The sequence below is a fragment of the Parasteatoda tepidariorum genome, chromosome 4 (genome assembly GCF_043381705.1).
Source record: "Parasteatoda tepidariorum isolate YZ-2023 chromosome 4, CAS_Ptep_4.0, whole genome shotgun sequence".
NCBI classification, from domain to species: Eukaryota; Metazoa; Arthropoda; class Arachnida; order Araneae; family Theridiidae; genus Parasteatoda; species Parasteatoda tepidariorum.
Genome location: NC_092207.1, coordinates 98,079,413 through 98,102,220, shown reverse-complemented (window position 1 = coordinate 98,102,220; position 22,808 = coordinate 98,079,413). Strand labels below are relative to the sequence as shown.

The 22,808-nt window shown below is 27.7% G+C and overlaps 1 protein-coding gene across 4 annotated transcripts in view; it reads left to right on the top strand.

Moving 5' to 3' along the window:
- The window catches only part of LOC107452001 (serine-rich adhesin for platelets), a 46,799-nt gene extending 29,143 nt beyond the window's left edge, over nt 1-17,656 (top strand). For all 4 annotated transcript variants that reach the window (XM_016068265.4, XM_016068266.3, XM_071180221.1 and 1 more), the window contains 4 exons: nt 2,698-4,989; nt 8,562-8,852; nt 11,918-12,061; nt 17,114-17,656. In XM_016068265.4, the coding sequence (XP_015923751.2) occupies nt 2,698-4,989; nt 8,562-8,852; nt 11,918-12,061; nt 17,114-17,175 (2,789 nt within the window). In that variant the 3' untranslated portion in view covers nt 17,176-17,656. The remainder of the gene's footprint in view (nt 1-2,697; nt 4,990-8,561; nt 8,853-11,917; nt 12,062-17,113) is intronic.
- Nucleotides 17,657-22,808: the final 5,152 nt, after the last annotated feature.

Here is a 22,808-nt window from a genome sequence, read left to right as displayed (position 1 = left end):
TTAATGAAGTTAAAAAATCCAGCAAAAGTAACCCATGAGGGAACTCTCTTATATTTCAGCAGAACATGAGAATGAGTTGGCTGCTTGCCTAAAATGTATGGCATGATGCAAAGATTTTTGGAAAATTTAAAGTGTTAATCTTTCTTCTTGCTTTTAAATAAATAGTTTTATTAGCTGCTTAAACATATCTTTTTGGTTTATTTGTTTGATCTTGATGTCTTATTTGTTAATTACCATTATATAATTATTTTTAAACAGCCCCTTTACAATAAAAACTGGTGATCAGTAATTACCCCAGAAGTGATCAGGAATTACCCCAGAAATGATCAAGACCAGGGGTAATTCCTGATCACTAAAAATTTAAAATCTTTTAAATTCTAATTAGATTTTCAAACAAAAGAAGGAGGCATAGGACTCATCTCATATAGCCTCAAACTTCCAGTAAATATTAAAATTCTATCTTGAATAGTTTTTTCACAAAATAGATGTTTGCATTTTTTGATCAAGAATTACCCCGGGTCACTGTACTGTAATTAAAATAGTAGTTCACAACATGTCATATTAATATAATGGTTTATTATCAATTATTTTGTAAGCTTCTTATTCTTTATGATCAGCATGGTTTTGCCAATGTTAGTTTACAGGATTCGTAGTTTTACTTATATTCCTGTTTTCAAAACATACCATTTTGGCTAGCATGTAATTTTAAAGAATCTTTAGGATTTTTTTAAAATTTCTTTCTCTAGGAAAGAAACATGAAAAACTAACAATGTCAAAACAAGTATGTTTTTATTCAAAAGATGGAAATCCAAAACACGTTTCAGATGAAATAAAGTTAAGTTAAAAAATAGGGTTTGCAAAAACCGAAGTTTTTAAGAAAAAAAAAACCAGTGCATGTGTGTTTTTTTTATGAAAAAACCCAATTTTGTTCTGCAATAAGTGGATTTTATTGATTTTTTTTTCGTGAATAATCCCAATTTTGCTTGAAGATAAGTGAATTTTTTCAAGTATGTTTTACTATATGCATAGATACTAAATACAAGAACATGACATATACTAAATACAAGATATAGTAAATGTTATATTATATATTGCTTGATTATATAATATTGCTAAAATAAAAAATATTGCTTGATTATAGGGATTTACAAACAATATGGATATGAGAATAACCATTTCAGTCATTTTTCTATTTTCTAAATGTATAGTGAATTAAATAATGATGAAGTTGGTTAAATGATTCTTACTAAAATGTAGAGCATAATGTGTTAAGCGATCAGTTATAAATTATTAACATATGATATGCTTCAAAGTTAACGAAATTTCAAGATGCTTTGTTTGTATTCGTGAAATTAAATGCATATCTTTTTGTAGCTTATGGTAAGTTTGTTTGTATTTTTCAGTGCATGAATTCTTTATGTATAAAGAATAAATGCAGAAAAAATTATCACATTTTTAATCTTTAATTACTTTTGAAATAAATGAAAAAAGAAGGTAATAAATTTTAAATATCTGTTTTATAAGCATTCCAAATAATTTTAGTTTTGTAGAATTGCTCATTAAATTTTTATGTATGAATGAACAACTATGAGCATCCAGTATTTACAATATGCATTCACATTTCATTAATAAATAATTATATTTCAATATATAATTAAATCTTTTTTTGTGATTAACAAAATTATCTGACAGATATAAGATTCACACTTAAAAGACACTTTTAGACTTTAAAAAAATTAAGTCTACAAAATTCTTCCAGTTAAAAATATTTCACTCTATTCTATCTGGATATGACCCTTAAATAAAGAAACATAATATTATTTATTCCAACACTAATTATGTTCTGGAATCTTTAAATTTCTAGCTTTTCAGTATGTTTTAAAAGTTTTTAGTGAGTTGTAGATTTTTTAAATACTCTTGAATAAATTTTCATAACTTTTTTTATTCTTAATTTGTTTCTTTTTGTAATTTCAAGTGCTTCAATGAAAAAAAAGAAAGAAAACCCTTTATATGTAAGGAAAATATGATGAAAGAAATTGTGAAATTGTATTTAACATTAAAAGTAGTTTTTGAAGGGGTTAAATTGATACAGTTATTTATATCCATCTCATTGATCATTAGGCATCGATATTTCACGATCAATGAATGCTGGACTTGTTACGGGTATGTAAGCAAATCCACTTAATTTTCGTAACATTTTGTGAGTTTGTAAAGGGAATTTATGTACTGCCTATGTTTGTTTTTTTTTTCATTGTAACATTGACTTACATTGCTTTAGTTTAAATGTTCTTGCATGGTAATTTTTTATGCTGTGATATAGTATGAGAGGAACAACATATCAGTACAACAAAGTTTAAGAAATTTTTTTATTTTCAATTGGGTTAAAAGAAGATTAGTTTTCTTAAAAAATCGCAGTAAAATAATATTCTTTAACATAAATTATTTTATGTACTTTAGAAATTGGAAAATAATATTCTGCATTTTAAAACTATAAGTTATAAGTAAGAAAGTAAAATATTTGTCATTTCACGCAATTACATCATTTTGTAAGAGCTCTGCAATAGCTCTATGTAATACTGCCTTGATGGGATTTTGATATTTACTTGTGATATTAAGTAATGACATACATATTGCAAAAATTATTGATTTTTTTTCAACTTTTCTCCAATTTTAATTATTTGTTTTATTTTTGTATAGGTCATTCTTTAGCTGAAAATATTTTAAAACTTTACTCAGCCTCAATACAACAAAATAATCCAGTTACAAGCTCTGTGCAGGCAACTGAAACTCTAATTCCATACACCTCATCAAGTAATAGCAATAAAGATTCATCTGTGGAAAAGGTAAATTGTAATTCTATAGAAGAAAACTGTGTCTCTGCAAGTGGAACTTTACCAACAAAAGAGAGTCTGCCTGGTGTCAATATAAGTGTCATAACATCTGAACCATCACCTTCTATTTTATTACATGACTCTGGGGCTTCTTTCACTGTGGAAAATAAACCCATTATTGCTAAATTAGATGTTAAAAAAGAAACTTGTTCTGAATCAGTGCAAGTGGTTAGTACCTCTAACAGTCCAATAGTCACTTCATTACTTTCCCCTGTGAAATATTTACCTCAAGAAGTAAGTAGTCAAAAATTTAAACTTATTTTCAAAGGTGGCCAAAGAGCGGCATTACAAGGTAATAATTCTTCGAGCCTAGTTGTTCCTCTAAATTCTTCTAAAACTGTTCCCATAAAACTCGTGACTTTACCTGGTGGTGCCTCGGCACTCTCGGTTCGATCGACGTCTAATCCAAATATTGTAGAAATTATTGGACCAAAAACATCAGTCTCTCAAAATTCGCAGTCTATAGGAAACCCTCATCCATCTTCTCCCGTAAGATTAGTTGTATCAAAAGTTTCTCCTGGACTATCCTGTTCAAGTCAGAGTGGTGCACCTAACATGAGAAACAGAGTGGTTGTGAAATCCGTAGTTATGGCTGGGGCCTCACCATCTTTAAAACTTGTGTCATCTAGTGCTGTTTCCACAACAACATCTGTGTTAACCTCTTCACCAGCCGTAACTACCTCATCTGTAACACCGATTGTTTCTTCTCCTTCAACATCAGTATCCTGCCACTTGTCTAGAAATCTCCCAGATGAATTTAAACTTGGTACTAATATTGAAAATTCAATACAATTAATTTCCAGCAGTAGCATGTTAAGTCAGGCCAGCTCCGAACCTTGCAGTGTACAAAGTTCTAAACATTCATCCTCCAGCACAAAAAGTGGAATCAAACCATCTAGTACTTTTACAACAACTTGTTCTTCAATTGTTGATAGTACAACTAAAGATTCATTATCAAGCAATTCACAAAATATTGTTTTAGTATCAAAATCCTTGCAAAGGCATACTGATGTTGTGGATTCAACAACACTAAACAAGAAAGAAATTCCTGACACAACTTCTTCTGTACCTCTGGCTGCAGATGAAAAATTGATACCACCATCAGATTCTTCTACTAAAGTTCCTTCTCCTATTAATTCTGAGCCGTCAGAAACTAAATCAAATCCCGGAAAACAATGTGATAATGAAAATTCAAAAAAGTCAGCTGCTGACACTACTTCTGACGCAATTGCAAATAGTACAGTTATTGAGTCAACGACTGTTCATCCTAACAAAGTAGACAAAAACACCAAATCAGAAGAATCCTTATGTACTGTTGAAAGTGATCCAAGTTTAATTACCTCAGCTGTTTCAGAAGCTTGCGTAAAAAGTGAACAAATGTCTGATAGTGCCATTACAACTAGTTTAACTAACATATCCAATACTGTAGAGCTTTCTGATCCAGCTGAAGGCAATTCTGCAACTGATCCACCTGTGTGTTCAGGAGACTCTAAAAATCAGTCTAGCTCTGAACTTGACGAGTCAACACAAAATTCCTTACAAAAAAATGTTTGTTGCTTAGATATAGAAAACTCTTGTATTATTGAAAATGAAGTGACAATAGCTAGTACTGTTGAAAATGATTTATTTATAACCGAATGTGTGGAATCTAATCAGAAACAAGAACTCGACAGTAGCATCGTACAGTCATCAGATGATAAATCTGTACAAAATGACTTACGCAAAAGTGATGAAATTTTTGTGCACGATAGAAACTCTCCGATCGTAAACTGTGGTTTCGAAATGCAAAAAATCCGTCCACTGGGTAATGAAAGTGTAATTGTTGTTGATAGTACTGATACAGACAGTACAAGTGTGATCACTGAAGATTCTGAACTTGAGATATCTCTAGTCTATTCTAAACCTCTTAAAAGAAAGTGCTCTGAAAATGCTGCTGAATTAATAAAAGCTTGCATGGGGGTTGAAGATGCCCCTAAAAAAGCAGTATTAAAACCAAAAACCTCAGAGGAAGTGGTTGATAAGTTGGAAATTGAAGAAACAGTTCGAATGAGTTTAAGGGTTCGTAAAGAAGACACTCCTCTCATAAAAAAAGCCAAAGGTAGGTTAATTTCTTTATCATTTGTTAGAAAAGTTATAAGTATTTGTGCATTATATTTTTTTGGTTCTTTATTATTTTTTTTTTAATTAAAAAAAGCCATTTTTCTTTAGTGTAGGTATAGTACAGAAAAAAGAAAGACCAAATACTTTAACAACTTCTGATATAATTTGATGTATTAATTTTTATAGTTCAAGGGTTTGACCTAAAATATTCTAATTAATTCATGCAAAATGATATTTTGAAGTAATAAATTCTTGCAACAGCTTGTTTTGAACCAAGGAGTCATAGGCACCACAATTTGACAACCAATGTCATGAGTGTAGCAATGTGGTGGGCGTGATATGCAAACTGAAACTAGGTGGATTTCAAGCTGATCGTCTGATCCCCAGCCCTTTACAGCACAGTGCTTTTAAACATTGTGGCTCACATATGACATTAGTTACAAAAATTTCATAAAAAATGATCTTTATGAGAACAAATATACCTTTTTTCACCAGGTATTTAAATTCCAGACCTCAGAATATAGGTGGTAGATGCAATCTAGAAAATTAAGTCCTAATTGTTAAGTCAAATGAGTGGTTGTAGTTTTAGACTCCTAAATTTTAATGTCACTTTTTTTTATATATAACCTCTTATATCCAAAACTATTCCTAAAAATTAAAGAAAAAAATCATCTAATTATAAATCTTGTTTATTCACAACTTGATTACATACAGAATAACATTCTTTAAGATTATTTTCTACTAAAGTTATTAATGGTTGGTAAAAAATTTTGAACTGTAAAATATGCAAATTTTTACATAATTTTAAACTATGTATTTCTAAATGACAAAATCTGAATGAAATTGACTCAATAATTTCTGAGCAATAAAATTTCAAGAAAGTTGTGTTTTTAAATTATTATTTCTCAAGAACAGTGTGTCATATTCTGTTTAAATATTGAATGATGTTACTTAAAATTACATGGTGTAAAAGAATGTAAAAATTTAGGTATCATACTATTTCTGAATTTTCTAGTCATTATTGGATTAAGTATTAAAAAATAATCATTAATTATAAAATTTTTCTTCTTTGAATTAACAAAGTTTTAGTTTTATGTATATTAGATAAGTTTTTTGATTTGCAAAAGTCGTTACATTAAAAACAATTAAATTAACTATTCAAGTAACGTATTTATAATCTCCTGCATAAATTATGTTTATAAACCTCTGCATAAATTTAATAAGAATTTTGAAATTAAACACCTTGCATAGTTAAGATGGTATGAGAGTATGTGAAAATCCTATCAATAGACCAAAAATTCCAGTGCTCCATTTTTTATTTTGTGCTCTGTGCAGCAATGCCAATTTTAAAATGTTAGTTTTTGTTAGAATTTCAAAAGTATTTTGTTAAATGTATGAAGGTTTTGTTGTTGTTAGGAAGGTTTTGTTGTTAGCACACAAATCCAACTGAAAAGGAGTTTTATTCTTTGAGAAATTGATTTTCTTTTAAGTTTTATTAAAAATCTAAGAAGACTTAGCATGAATTTTCTAAAATAGTACATTAAATTTATTCCCAACAATTTATCTTCGTTATGAAAATTTGTGAAAAAAATACTTCAAAATGTGTATAAAAATAAATAAAAGATATTGAGATAATCCAATTAAAAGATTAATTTTAAGTGACGAAATTAATAGCACTTCATACCTTAAAACAAAACCAAGATGTTCAGCCTTTTTATGCTTTCAAATATTCCCTTATAATGATTTATTATTTGCTCTTTTTAACCAATATATATTAATACTAAATGAGACTAGTTAAAGTGGACCAATAAAAATAAATAATTAAAATACATAATTTAAGGATTGGCCAAAGTAAGTGTATCTAAGAGTTAATTTTTACACCGATTTAGCAATACTTAGCTGAAAAAAGAATGCATGCATTTTTATCTATTTAATGTTCAAGTTTTTGTGCTAGAATTTGCTTTGTGAAAAAAGTGCATGTTGATATGCACTTTATCAACAGTTGTTTGTTAAATGTCTTAGTAGAAAAGAGCTTTCAATGTTCCCTCGCTATTTTTTTTCTATAACAACTTTTTTACCTTAATATTAATTAATACTTTTATCATAAGTTAGAAATATTGTTGATACTTGTTTTAGTCAGTACTAATTTACCATTATTGATGATTACAAATCAATTTTTTAAAATTATCAATGAATTTTTTAAAACTGGATAACCTGAGTGTTTTTTAACATACATAATAACCTTTCCACACATTCTACATTTCTTTATAAAAAAGAATCCTGCATAGTTTAAAAATCTCTTCTTTCACTCTATGCTATTAATTTATATTTGTGTAAACAGTTCTTTTAGATAATTCATTTGTTTGAATAATCCTTTTCCACACTCTTACAAACACATGATTAATTTTTACAACATTGGCACATTGCCCTTTTTCTCTTGCATAATTTCTGTGTTGAATCGTATGAATGATTACTCTACTGAATTTTACCATCCATTTTCTTATGTCTGACCATTATTGGAGAGTAGAAAATGTAAGAAAAAAATAAAATACTTTGTTTTACATTAACTTGGCAGCGTCAAGGAATGTGACAGTGTTCCCAAGAAAACCAGTTCTAGACTCCTAGGTTGTTTTTGTTGAGTTTTTTTTTTTTAAATTTAATAATTAAATGCATGTGATGAAGTTCTAAATGAAAGTCATAAAATACAATAATTTTGTTAATGAAACATTTCTTTGGAGTTTTTTTGTGTTAAATGTATTTAATTTACATATTTCTTCAAAAGCAAACAATGGCTAAAAATAAAGCAAGCAATAAAGCAAACACATATAAAGCTGAAACAATTTTATTTGACAATTTTAACTTCGGTTATGAATGCTGTTGAATAGCCGCACTACACATGGCAGTTTCTATGACAACAGCCATGATCAAGATTGTATGCATTTATCAGTGCTGCCAAATTAAAGTGGAATGAAGTGTAATATGAATAATCTAAGTGGACTTTCTAGGCCATGAAAATTGCACTTGGTATGTAACAGTTCGCTCTAAAAACCATAGGTGTTTGTGTTTTTTTCTTCTTATTATTATTGTCATTGTATGGGGAAATGTTTCATTTATTAGGTTTCTTTTCGTTATGGTTATATAAAGTTATTTCGTTTCAAAACTTATAACTTTTTTTTATCTCTTAGTTGTTAGTATTTTTTTTTTTCCTTTGTGAAAAAATCTTTTTTTTTTTTTCTGCAATGATATATCGAACATGACTATTAATTTGTATAGACTTTGCAAGTTTTCTTAAATTAAATTATCATTTAGAAAATGCATTTACTTTAAACAATTTCTCTTAAACTTTTTGGATGTGCGAAACTTTTCTCTGACTTATTGAATTAAATTTTGAAGAAAAAAAAGGAAATATTTATTATTTAACTAAACAAATAATTGTATTGCTCTATTATAGAGCTTTCATCTGAAGTATATTTTAATTAATGTTATTATATCTAATAAACATCATTTACTCATTCAATTAATAATTGTTTTGGCAATAATGTATAACTGATATATTTATGAAATTAATAGGAGCTGTAAACTCTGATTGCTCTACTGATGAAGACATAACATTAAGTGAATTGGTAACCAAGAAAAGAGAACAGCCTACTAGAGGTAGAGCCAATAACAGAGATAGTCCCATTCCAATCGAACCTAACAATCGTAGGCCTACCAGACGAAGATCTGGTTCAAATGAATCACGTCACAGTGAAGACATGAAAACCCGAACAACTCCCCGTGAAAGTAAAAGAGAGAGCGTCAAAAAAGAAGAACCAACACCCAAAAAATTACCAGAAAGAACAAAAAGGGGGACTTTCAAAGGTGTGTTGATTTTAATACATTTTCAGAATATTAAAATAATATACAAAGTATCCAAAAAATTTGGATGATGTAAAATGTCTCAACTAAGCATCAGATCAAAAATTTAAAAAATAGTGTCAAATATTCTCAAAAGATGTTTCAGTGAATTCACTTTACTCTCGCCCTCTGAGTTTCAAAATCTTAACTAGAAACTCTTCTTATTGCAGATTTGGATTTTCATGAAAAATTCATCCTAATTTGTATAGCTGGTTTACTAAAAATAGGGTACAAATAGTTAAAATAGGAGATATCTTGAATCGAAAAATAAAGTTCTCGAAATGAAAATGCACAGGTTTGATTATTTTGAAGAATGAATCTAATAACTTCAAACTGGATCCATCGACCTTTCCCCACTTTAGTAGGGTAGGAAGCAACTTCAAAATCTCAAATAGTAACTCAGATTTTTTATTGCAAATTTGGATTTTCTATGGGAAATCACATTGATTTGATTTTTAAATTATGAATTTTAGGTTTCAAAATCTACCAAATTGTATTTTGTATCTACAGTTCTATATTTAGCGCCATATATACCGGAGTAGACTTTTCAACCCCCCAATATTTTACAGAAAGCAGGAGGTTAACTTATGCACCGGTAAATAAGTCTGATTTGCGAGTGAAATACAAATGCATTATTCATAACTATCATAAACAATATGATAGTTATGAATAATTCTGTATCAACTTAACTAATTACGTTTAATATTTTATATACAATTAATTTTGCTTTTTTTCTCATATTTTCTTTACATATGAAGGTTTTTTTAGAAACAATACTTACTACACTCAAGAAGAAAATTAATAATAGGGATTTTTCTATTTCATTTTTTTTAAATTGTCCATGACCCACTAGAGAGAGGTTAGTAAAGTTTGGTATCATTTCATCTTTTCAAAGTGTTTGACATCCATATTTTTAGGTAACTGATCTCATGTATACGTCTTGAAATGTTTGACCATTTTTATACTTTTGGGACAATCTGGATAGTCATTTTGTTTGTATGTTGTAAACATTTTCTGAAAGTTAAATTTTTAATTTTTCAACTCTTAATGTTTTTATTTCTTATGTCAACATGCTTGAAATTGCGCACATTTCAATTAATAGTTATGCCTGATGTTTAGATGTAGGTAGTTTAAGACTTATAGATTTTCATTTCATTAATATCTTTTTATTTTTTCATCATCTTTAATTTTTGAAAAAATAACATTTAAGCATTTTTAATTTTTTATGTTATATTTGTTGGCTTTTTAATTGTGTCGGTGCTCACAGTTTCCTTCTCTTGTTTTATTGTCTTATAGTATGTTTTAATTAATCAGATTCAGGCAGATCTCCTATTCCGATAAGAAATAAATACTTTCTAATATTTAATATTTTCCTACTTCCTAATTGTATTAGGATACTCCGATATCTACTATTACTTTATTAGATAAGTTAAATGCTTTTAATTTAAGAATGATATACATCACTACAAATGATTTTTTTTTTTACCTAAATGAGATGTTATAATATTAATTCTTAAGTTCTTATGAGCAATATTTCAGTTCCCGCATTGTCTTCCAATGTAAAATTGTAATTACACTTTCCTTCTATGTGTTCATATTTTGTGGAAAAACTTTAAGAAAATGTTGGCATGATGTTTAATATATATTTTTTTATTTGTTTTATTCTTGTGAATAATTGTTTTAGTGTAGTTTTATTACTATTTATTCTGCATGCTTTATTTTTATTTTACTGATTTTTCCCTAAACTCATAAAAATACAGCATAATCTTTTTGTACCCTTTCATAGCATGCATAAATCTTAATATTTGTAATTTTGTCTTGACATTTGTGTGTTTTGTTTTACTGGGGAGCATGTTTTAGTTTTGTTTTAATGATTTGTGTCCATAACTTATAAAAATGCAGCCTGTCATACTAATACAAAATATACAACATACAACAATACTCTAACATGCAAAAGTCTTAATATTTGTAATTTTCTCTCGAAATTCATGTATTTTCTTTTACAGGCGAGCATGTTTTAGTTTTGTTTTAACGATTTTTACATGGAACTTCCTTATAAAAAATACAACATTAACTTTTTGAGCCCATGCAAATCCCTCTTGCATTCATTCCCCAAAGGACTAGCCTTTTTTTAAATTTTATTTTTTTGCTTTTTTTTTTGTTTTATTATTTTTTAGATTAACATGAATCTTTGTTAAAACCTTTATTTTTGAAACTATACGGTAAAAGTTTTGATAATCCATTCTCATTACACCTAGTTATGTTTCTGTTATGTTATTGTACACTTTTTCACTTTTACACAATCATAACATGGTTTTTATAGAGAACTTATGCTTGAAGAATCAGCAGGGTGGGCTTCTGAGTTTTGGATAGTAGTTATGGCGTTTTCCCTCTGTAAACTCAACCTCATACCTTGGGGGTTGCTCAAACCTCGAGTGATGAAGAGATAAGATTAATTTAATTTTTTAAATACATCCAATTTTATTTCAAACTTATATATTTTTATTCTTAAGATCTAAAATATATTTCTAGAGATATCTTTATTTTAAACAATTTGCAACCTATAAACATTTTTAAATTGCCACACCATCCCTGAATCAAAATACAAAATTCTGTAGATCAAATTAGGGTACTTTTTTCTGGACAATCCTAATCTGTAATAAAAAGGACTAATTTTTAAGATGGCCTCCCTACGCAAGCAAGGAGTGAGGTTAGGAAGTTGAGTTTATTATAAAATTCCAAAAGGGAAATATATTTCCCTTATTTAATTTCTGATTTTTAATCTGAAGCATATTTTTTTAAGATATTATACCATTCCCTTACTTTTTTGTATATGACCTGTAAAACAATAACTATAACTAATAATAAATAAGTGAGCAAAAGTGACTAGAAAACATTTTTTTTTTAAATAAAAAAACCATTTAAAAAAAAAAGGAATTACATATTTATTAAAAGTAAGCACTGAAAAAATGCACAATTGAGTCAGTTATTTACTTTATTTTATTTATCTTCTAATTTTTGCTTTACAGTCCAGGATCAAGTTCTAAGTTCAAAAGTTGGTGTACAGAGAAGTGGTAGAATCAGAGACCAGGAGTCTAAAGCAAATTTGTTAAATAACAACAAAGAAGAAAGTAATTTTATCTCAGCTAAAAGAAAAACTCGTGGTACTGCTGGTGAGTATCATTTGCACTGATATTCTTTTGCATAATTTATATTGCAAAACTTTATAAGAATCATTAGTATTTACTTTTCTTTTATAAATATGCAAATGGTTCAAAAATGTTCAATTGTTTTATGTATCAATTATTTTCTTTAATCTAAAAAGTGTATATTACGACTATGCATTAAAACTTTTATGAATCTTTAACCTATTTTAACTTCTTCACATCTGTTCTGCAACTCCCTAGAATATGCTTAATTTTTCGTAATAAATATTTTTGCTGCATGCGGTTTTTTGCTTATGAATCTAACTGATGGTGAAAATAGCTTCATTTCTAGTGAAAGATTTTATTCAGCTTATAAATTTTTCAGAAGTATAAGCAAATAAAAAGTTTATGTTAAAAAATTTTACAATGCTGTTTATATTTCTACATAATACTCAGCAAAGTTATTTGGATATTTTACATCAATAATTCGTGTCATACAATTTTTAAAAAAATTACTTTTAGTGATATAATTTTAATTCATATTTATTGCTCCAAAAACTGCATCTATTTTCAACACACCCTGATGTAATGATGTACCTAATTCTTATGTAATTATTAATGTAACCATCAACAGATGATAATGTTACTTTAATTTGCTCACAGATATTTGTAGTGTTTCACACCCAAAATTGGGTTAATTTTAGTTCATTCTGCAGGCTCAGAAAAATCTAGAATAAACCAAAAAATTAAAGGAATTATTTTATTATTTAAGTAAAACACAGGGGAAAAAAACTTGCTTCAAATCTGAAAAGTGATTCATTTTGATTTACTGTGACAATTAGTAGTTAATGAGATTCAAATTTAATACATCTAACATCTGTGACTATTATTTCTAGCAAAAATTCCGCTAAATATATTTAAATTTATTATTATCAGTATGAAGCATTCATTAACATCATCTTCTTTTCCAATTTGATAAATTATTACCATATTTGCTATTTGTTTTTTAATCCCGAGTAAGGTGTGGGCTATATGAATGACTAATGTGATTCTATTAAATAAACTATTACATTGTTGAATTTTATGTTTTTCCAGTTCATTTGCAAAATATTCATTTAATTTATATTTTATTTACCACCGCAATATAAAGATATACAAGTGTTTATCTTTGCCTAGTAAAGTTCTGTTAATCAAAAAGAAAATTTTGTTTTTTCATTGATAAAAAAGAACAACATACTTCTAATAGAAAATTTCTGCATGTAGCAAAAGTTGAGCCGGGCATTTTCTTGGAAATTTAGGAGACTTAAAGAAACTTTATTTCTGTTTTGGGGTGATGCCCCTATTTGCTTCTACTTGTCAATCCTAATAATTAAAATCGTGGTACTTTCAAACTTTTCAATGTTACAACACAGTCTTACAATATTTGTCTGCAGTATATTCAGGATTCAGAAAGAGCCAGTTTTCTTACCCTCTTGAAAAAAAAAAATTTTAAATTTAGTTCAGGTTTATTTTCTCAATCTATTGGAATAAAATTTAAATTAAATTTACACAGCTTACTTACCTATGTTTCTATGTTGACGGCAGAAAGAAAAATGAATTTAGAAGTAAATCTATGTAATGTTTTATATATGCTATTTAAATTCTACTATTGATTTAAATCAAAGTAAAAAGTTTCAACAGTATTTATTATAGGACATTAGTAGTTGAAAAATCTCTGTGTTTCCGAGGCACAATACTTTATTATCGCCCATTTAATTTATTTTGAATAAGATGTCTGATAAATTTTATACTACTAATGATTGGTGTTGAAATCCAATCATTAATTTGACGTAACTTTCAAAAATCATTTTATTGTAGTTATCTTAGATGTTTAATAAGTACCTTAATATGTTTAATAAATAAAAATACCTTACCTAATAAAGAAAAAAAAACATCACTTTCTTATAATTAGAGAAAGACTGTAATTTTGTGCTTGGAAAGAATAAAAATATCTATTATATAAAATTTCCAATCATAAATATAAGATCAATGTTGTTTTCTATTACTCTCTAAAGAAATCTTAGTTACTACTGAAGTTAGAGTTTTCGACATCCCGGGCTGACTGTGGAAAAGGAAACACGGTATATATTACGCTAAAGTGTTTTAAAACGTCCAAAACCTATATATCTGGAAATATTTCAAAACACTCATTATTTAACTCACAATGCACTTATACCATTCTTGCAATTAACTTTAAATATTAATAATTACCAACTGAAGAAACATTTTATACTATTAAGATTATATTAATACATTATAAAATATATAATTATATAGATATATTGCTTAAGCTCAAATAATACTTATGAAACTTGTACTTTTAAAATCTATAGTAATTTCACAAAGTCAGTTTTTTTTTTCTTAAATAGGTTTCAATGACAAGATCCCTAATTAAAAATTACATTTTCATTCACTAGTTTTGGTCTGACAGAAAGTATAAAACCAAGTATTTAAATTGTCCTTCATTAATTATATTTTTAAGACATGGGCCCATATTTTAAAATAGCTTTAATAAGGTCATAATTTTGTATTCAAGTCTATTGCTATTTTCTCATTCTTTTAATATTGCTTAAATGAAACTTGTACAAAATTTGCCCAAGGACAGTTGATCGAAGGGTTGAATTGTCATTCAAGAGTTGAATTTTCAAAGATCTACAGTTACCTTTTTTATTTTAAATTTACTTTGCCATTACTTCTCTTTGCTATATTTAGGAAGATTTGTATCTGACTGACCAGAATGTAATTGCTTTGCATCTAAATGAGTGGCGGAATATAGCAGAATCCGTGATTTAGCGGTCAAACAACGAGTATTTGATAAATTAAATAAAAGGGTCACACCTTTTGTTATATCTACCCTTCACCTATAAATTTTTTTAAGTATAGTGTCATTGATTGCTCATATAAACTAAGCATTGTACAAACTTAACCACTTAATTTAAAAACTAGACATTTTAGAAAAGAAAAGAAAAATTAGTACAAATATTGGTATAACTTGTGAATATTGTCACAAATATTGTGAATTAACTCCTTGATTTCTAACAGAACTAATATACTCCATTTACATTTTAAAAATTACTATCAAAGTTGAGGATTTTTTAAAATTTGATTTGAAAATTTATTTTATTTGAAAAAAAAAGGCTATTGAAACAAAGTGTAACCAATCCCTATGAAAGAAGAGAAATAATCTATTAACCGTATTGGAAGAAAAAAGTCCATACAATAAATTTTTCTTATTTATGATTGAGTTTCTCTTCTCAGATAAAAAACATAGTCTAAATTTAAGAAGAAGAGAATTATTGTTTAAAAAAAATATTGCTTGAAGAAAAAAAAATTTATTGAAGAAAATTTTTTTATATTAAATGATTAAAATATCTATAACTTTTTCTAGGCTAATTCATCATTCTTGAACATAAATTCTGTTAAAACTTACCAGTGTTTTACTTTTAATGAAACGATCATTGTACTTGACAGAATTAGATTCTAGAAAATGTATCTTGTTTATGTTTTCTGTTTCTAACGTTAGAATAAATGAGTTATTACGTTGAACATACTTCAGCTCTCAATTTCATATTTTTATTTAATTATGTATATGGAAAAATATTCTGAGGCTGTTATGTAATACTACTCTTACATTTATAATTCTTTACAATTTTGGAAAATAAAAAGGTATGAATCTTCAATAAAACTTGTTTATAAGCACTTATTAATCTTTAAAGTTGATTTAAATATTGGTTATTGCACAATTTTTATATTTATTATATCATGATTACTGTGTGATTAGTATCATAAATCACATAAACCTGGGTGGCTACAGAGCAAAGTAATCATGGAAAACAGGGAATTTTATCAATCTGGAAAAATCTGAGATGGGAGAGGGAAATTAACTGAAATATCTAAAAACTCTGGGAAAATTATGAAATTAATGTTTGGGGTACCCTATTTTTTTTCTGATCACTCGGTCTTGTTATAACTTTTTTTAAAAAAAGATTATATATTTTCAATTCTGATTGCACGCATAAGTGTTTTGTAATATATTTTAGGATGAAGAATAAGGCATAGTTAAAAATTTAATAAAATGAATGCCTCCTGTTACAAAATTAGAGTAATTGAGTAAAATCAGTCTTCAGAATTTTTTTCTAGATTTATTAGAGTGTTAGTGACCACTCTGATAAATATAAAATACAATGTTGTGATTCAAAAATTACATAAATATGAATGTAATTATATGTAATATACATAAATATGTATGTGATTTATATATCATGAGGGCAAACCTTACGTGAATTCATGCCATAATATTAATATAAACAGTAAATATATCTTTGAAATTTTTAATTATATTTTTTCCCCGCTCAGCGGCAGACAATATGTGATGAGTGTAGATCAAGAGATCTATACTCCTTTTTATTCCTGGGGATACTGGGATGAAAAAGATTGACAAAAAATCTTTTTTTTTATTTATTTATTTTTTTTTTAATTGACCAATATTGTTTTTTGACATTTATATAAGAAGCACATTTTTTTGTTAATATTATTTTTATTAATGAAGATATGCTTAATTAGTACACTTATTACTTTGAAATATTAATTATTAAAAAAGTATTTAATTTGAATAATTTATATCATATTGATAAATAGTAGAAAATTAAGAATTATCAATTATGAGTATTATAAGTTTTTATTAGCACTTAAGTCTTATATTTTAATAATAATTTCACACAAAAATCATTATTTATATCTGCTGCATGACGAGGGAGGCAATTACCAATACCTCCCCCCTTTTAGATCTGCTACTGAATAAGGGATTAGTGTACTGATTCACTTTGTGGTACTGACCATCTGATTCAAGTCATTTTACCCATTGTTTAATTTTTATGCTATGTGACGTTGTACTTAATAAAATATCGCTGAACATTTGATGATTTTTATTTTCTGGCACACCATTTGTTTTGTGAGAGTTGAGTAATCAGGGTTTTACTGTATTTTAAGAGTCATTTTTTGAATGAGATGGTTGGTATAAATGTATTTTATTTCTTTCAGATTCCCAAGAATTATTAGTACAAGTGAAAAGAAGACGTTTTTCTAAAGATGGTCACAGATAACCCAGAGCTGTATTGTAAATAGTCAGATTGTAATCTACATTTCTCCTCTTGTATATATAGCATCACTGTAAATACCAAAGTTTGACATTCACATGTATGTGCATTCATGTATAGAGAATATAAAGAGAGTGGTGGAAATTTAACATTGTGCAATTGTTTGAATTTTTTTTTTTTTTTAATTGCATTTGTCAGCATAAAGAAGAAACTTAAGTTATTGTTATTTTATTGTCTCCTACAGAAGTTTTATAAACCATTTTAGTGAAACCAGCTTTTAGCTTGCTTCAAATTTTTGTATAGTTTTAAGACTTAAATAAACCATTGTATTTTTGGACCACTATAAAAATTCGAATTTTCACTGGGTTTTTTTTAATGACACATGCTTTATTTATTAGATGTATATATAAAATTCAAACTTGTTATTTATATATTTTATTTTCTGTAGAAATCTATGAACTAAAAATAAAAACCCATTAATTTTGAAGATATACTTTCTTTTTATATTTTTTAAGTTCGTAACAATCCACTCTTTTTTAATTTTTTATGTTGTTGAAAAATTTTTTGTGCAGTTGTCTAAAGATCTACTAATATACAAAATCGCAAATTTTCTCTAAATTGCAACAGTGTATTTATTTTTACACACTTAGGAAAAAAATTGTCCTGTAACAGAAAATTAAGATGAATGTCTGAGATATTTTTATGAGCAACAAATTATATTAAATTAACTGAACTTATAAAATTAACATAACCATTATTTTCTAAATCAGAAGTGTAAGTCATTAAAGTTGTGAACTTACTGGAAGCTTAATATATCTCCTTTATGGTTGTTTACAAATTGTTATTATAAATCAAAAGATTATTTTATTTTTTTACTTCTATATTTAGTAGAAACAATAGTCAAAGTGTTGTCCAAAAGTTGCGCAACCATTGTTGATTTGCTTCCTATTAAAGGTCATAAAAAAGTAAAAAACAGCTCAATTCAGAAATTACTTCATCATAATGTGCTAAAAGATACCAGCTTTTAATACACGCAACAGATTTGATTTCTTAATAATATAGAAGATAATTGTAATGTTGATGTAGTGCTAAAAAAATAATTGTGAAAAGGTCTAGTTCAACACTAACTTGACTTTTTTTATTTTCATTATTTAAAAAGAAAATAAACTACAGTAACAAAAATACAATTTATATCACTAATATCATAATGTATTTTATTTGGAAAGTATCTCTTTGCTTATTGGTTTAGATTTTAAATATTCTCGTTTGTTTTACTTAGCCTATTTTTATTTGTATGTGCAAAATGCATTTTAAACTGAAATTTTTTTAAAATTATAAATCAACTGCTTCATGTTAAATCAAAAGAAACATACTTTTGATAATTTTTTTTGTTTCTTTACATTTCGAGAAGAAAAAAAAACTTAATCTTTTTAAGCTTCTTTTGTGATAAGTCTCTAATTTCTCAATAAAATGCTGTCAATAACGAAGCAATATATGATGAAATCTCATTCCATACCGTCACTTGCGATTCATATTTGTATCTCTCTACAACCAACTTATTTTTGGGAATGTTGGCGTGACTCACTGCACACACGGTCGTTTTTACTGGTTCTGATTTTGTAGAATAAAATGTTTTTCATCCAAAATTAAAACGTCGCACACCACATGACGACATTCTAAAATTTTGCTCTTTTTAACTTAAGATTGTTTTTATGTGTTGACAAGGCAATGAATTTGTTGTCTTTTGCATGGTTTCATTTGTAAACCTTCTTTTAGTATTCTGTTCTGTTCCTCTGACTCCACCTCTATAATGAATTAGATAACCACCAGTGCTTCCGATTCTTTTTGGAGTTTGGAAAATAAATTTTTGGATCCTTTTTGCTCTCTTGAAAATTTCACAGGATCTCAACTTCTGCGTATGAAGATTTTGATGTTTTCGTACGGCATCCATTTCGACAGTATGAATTTAAGCGACATGTTCACAAGGAAGTTCATCTTTTAAATTGAACTTGAGAAATTTTTTCATGTAAGCAAAACTGGTGAGTATAAAGCAATATAAAAATTCGAGACACCTATTCTGTCACATTGTGTAAAGTGTCTTATGCTTAGTTTTATAATAATTAGCGTATAATCCAAAGTATTATATGGACATTTTTCAAAATACATGAAAATATGTTAAATTCCATGTAAAAAAATTGTGTAAAATTAAAATTTAAAATGCACTACTTGTTATGTAAAACACGTATAATTTCATTAACTCCAGTTTTAAATCCCAATGTCAGGAAAAAAATGCTCAGCTTCCTAAGTATAAAGCACTATTTTACAGAATGATATTCGTAGGAATTGTTGGGAGGGGGTTAACTGAAAATGGCATTTTTAACTCTATCATTACCGCCATTCATTAGAAATCACATGAAACCAGTCGCCATGTTTGTAAGAGCTGAATGAAAAACGGTGTAGGCTAATTTACAATTCCAAGTTTTGAAAAATTCGATTCAACTGCATTGGCACAACGACCCTTTGTGGGCCTTCCTTAGAAGCTTTTCCCAATCACTCGGACATTGATCTCCAGCTCTTCACTTTCAGGCTGGCAAGGTGCTCATCTACACAGTCTTTCCATCTCTTTTTGGTGGCTCTTGGTCTTTAGTTGGAGGTATTGAAAACCCCTCAATGTTGTTCTCATTCTTATTAGGTGTCCTTGTTCATCTCATTCTATTTAGTTTTATGAATTCGATATTATCCTTACTTTTAAACAATTCTATCAATTTTAAAATTAAATCTTTTTCTTTGAATATTATTAGTATCCAGAACATCACGAAAGATGGTTCTCAAAACCTTCCTTTCAAAGTTCTTCCTGCTCTTTTTTTTTTTTTTAAATCTAGATCTACGTCTTTGAGGCGTAAATCAAGAAAGCTCCTATCAATACCTTATACAGCAAGATTTTTATTATATGATATTTCAATGGTGATCTTAAACCGAAGACAGTTCTTACCAGATGCAACGTAACAAAGTCTGTTATAGTCTATAAAGAATAATAATTGATACTCTAAAACGTTAGAATATTTGGAAGAGGGAACATTTTTAGTTCATATTTCACAAAGAGGGTGCAACACTAAATCGATAATTTATTGTTTCACATAATGTTTTTTTTGTGGTACTAAAGATTTAACTTATTATTCATGTAGCTTATTGATTGGCAGAAAAGAGAATACTTTAAGATCTGATTCCTCATATCCTAAAAATACAAGTTTCAATCTTCAAATTTTGAAAAATTGTTTACTTAACTCCCCTTTTAATCGTTATGATTGAAGTAATATTTTAAAACAAACTAGCAAATTACTTTCCACAACGAGAAAGAAATATAGCTCCATTTTGAAATATCAAACACCATTTTACAAAAAAAATATTCTTATAATCTCTATATATTATTATTATCTATTTACGTATTATTGTTATAGGTTTCGCAGTGTAAATTTGTATAATTAATTTCTAAACTGCTCCTTATAGCGTTAAGCCATATTTTCATAAACTCTAGAATTGAATGGCTATTAATATTCCACTTTTAAATATAAAACACTATTTAACAAAATAACATTTGTTGAATCTATTTATATCTAAAAAAATGATTTTTTCGCAGCGAATTTATAAAATTAATTTCTTAACAGCACCTTGTACCATTAAACGCTGAGTTCATATTTTTATAAACCTCGAGAATTAAATGATAATGTTAGAATTTATTGTTTCACTTTTAAATATAAAGCACTGTTTTATAAAATGACATTTGTTAAATCGAGTTATTTAAAAATAAATTTTTTGCTCAGCGAATTTGTAAAATTAATTTCTTAACAGCGCCATGTAACGTTATTTTATAACTGTCGTTGAACAGCCTATGAAATTTTGGGTTTACGACCACTAATGTTCAACTCCGTAGCCTTGTTTTTTTTAAAACCCAATCCAGTTGACAAGGGAGCTTTTGGTTCAAGTATAAGGGGCAATTTACTTTCGTGGAGGACTTTTGATGGAACTAACCCGCATTTGCAATACATGGAAAAGGAAACCTCCCACGGTTAGCCTAATGGCTAGGGGACTCTATCCCATGATACGTCTACCTCTGAGGATATTTTACGTCAGCACTGTGATGGGTACGAGCCAACGCTGGGATTCGAAAAAGTGATTTCTTAACCAGCGCCTTGTCATTAAACGCTAAGTCATATTTCAATAAACGAATTCGAGAATCGAATGACAATACTAGAATTTATTATTGTTCTACTTTTAAATATAAAGCCCTTTTTTACAAATTGACATTCATTGAATCTATTTTTGAAAAAGTAATTTTTTGCGGAGAAAATTTGTAAAATTATTTTCTTACAGCGCCATGTAATGTTAAACACAAAGTGATATTTTCATCAACAAACTCAAGGATGGAATGACTATCCTAGAATTTATTATTGTTTTCCTTTTAAACATAAAGCCCTATATTACAAAATGACATTTATTGAATATATTTACATTCGAAAAATTAATTTTTTTGCTGAGCAAATTTATAAAATTAATTTAACAAATTGTAAAAGTAATATAAGAATAACTGGATGATTCTCCGGAAACTCAAATCACATATTTTTAAAAACTAAAAAGTGCTAAAAAATTTATACTTTTGAAAATACATATTCCTTTTAAGACACTTAACAAGAGAAAAACAAAACGAATTCACTTAAACGAAGCTGGCTGAAGTCATAGGAGTGGCATTTTCGCATGCTAGGAATGGGATTTCATAAGGTCTGCTACTAAGTTCTCAAGGTAGATTTGTGCTTAAGAAAATTTTTATTTTAGAGTTATCGCATTATTACACATAATATGTAATATATTTAAAAAAGTGTTTTAGGAGAACCGAAAAGTAATGTCGCTTCGGCTCATTAAATATTCGTTAGTCTTAAAAACCAATTCATTTTTTTTTTTTTGGATCAGGCATTGAAAGGTTGTTGCTAACGAAGGTGAATGTATTCTCGATTAAAAATATAATCTTGATAAGAAATATCAAGAGCACCGAAACGATATTACTTTTCGGTCCCCCTAATAAAATAGTTGTACAAGAGAATGAAAGCAAAAACTGTTCACGCCTCAGTTTAGAATTTCAAAGCTATACGAACAACAGGTGAATTAGATCTTCAAAGCACTCAAACAATCCTACAGAATGATAGAAATAAATAGTGTTGCAGATGCTAGATTAAAATATTCTTCATTTTTTTCCTAAAATAACAGAAATTATTACCTGGGCCAGAAGAGCAGAGGTGATTGTGCCCCGGAAAAACTACGGATTTCTGGATTTTTCGCTAACTATGATCCGTACGTTTCCGGAAATACAAGGTCCAAAAATTTCAAGAAATGATTGATCTCACTTTTGAATAAAAATTCTTCCTACATTTTATTAAAATGTTAGAACTAGAATTTATACTTGGCATCTCTTTCATTTGTAAATATTTTTTCTGGTAGAATAATAAATGTGATTAGAGATAAAAGTAAACTTATAAGTATTAATATTAATAATAAACTTATAAGTATAATTAATTTAAAATATGCTACATATAATTTACTTAGAATTTCATGATTTGAAAATATCAATGATGTAAATTAATAAACGC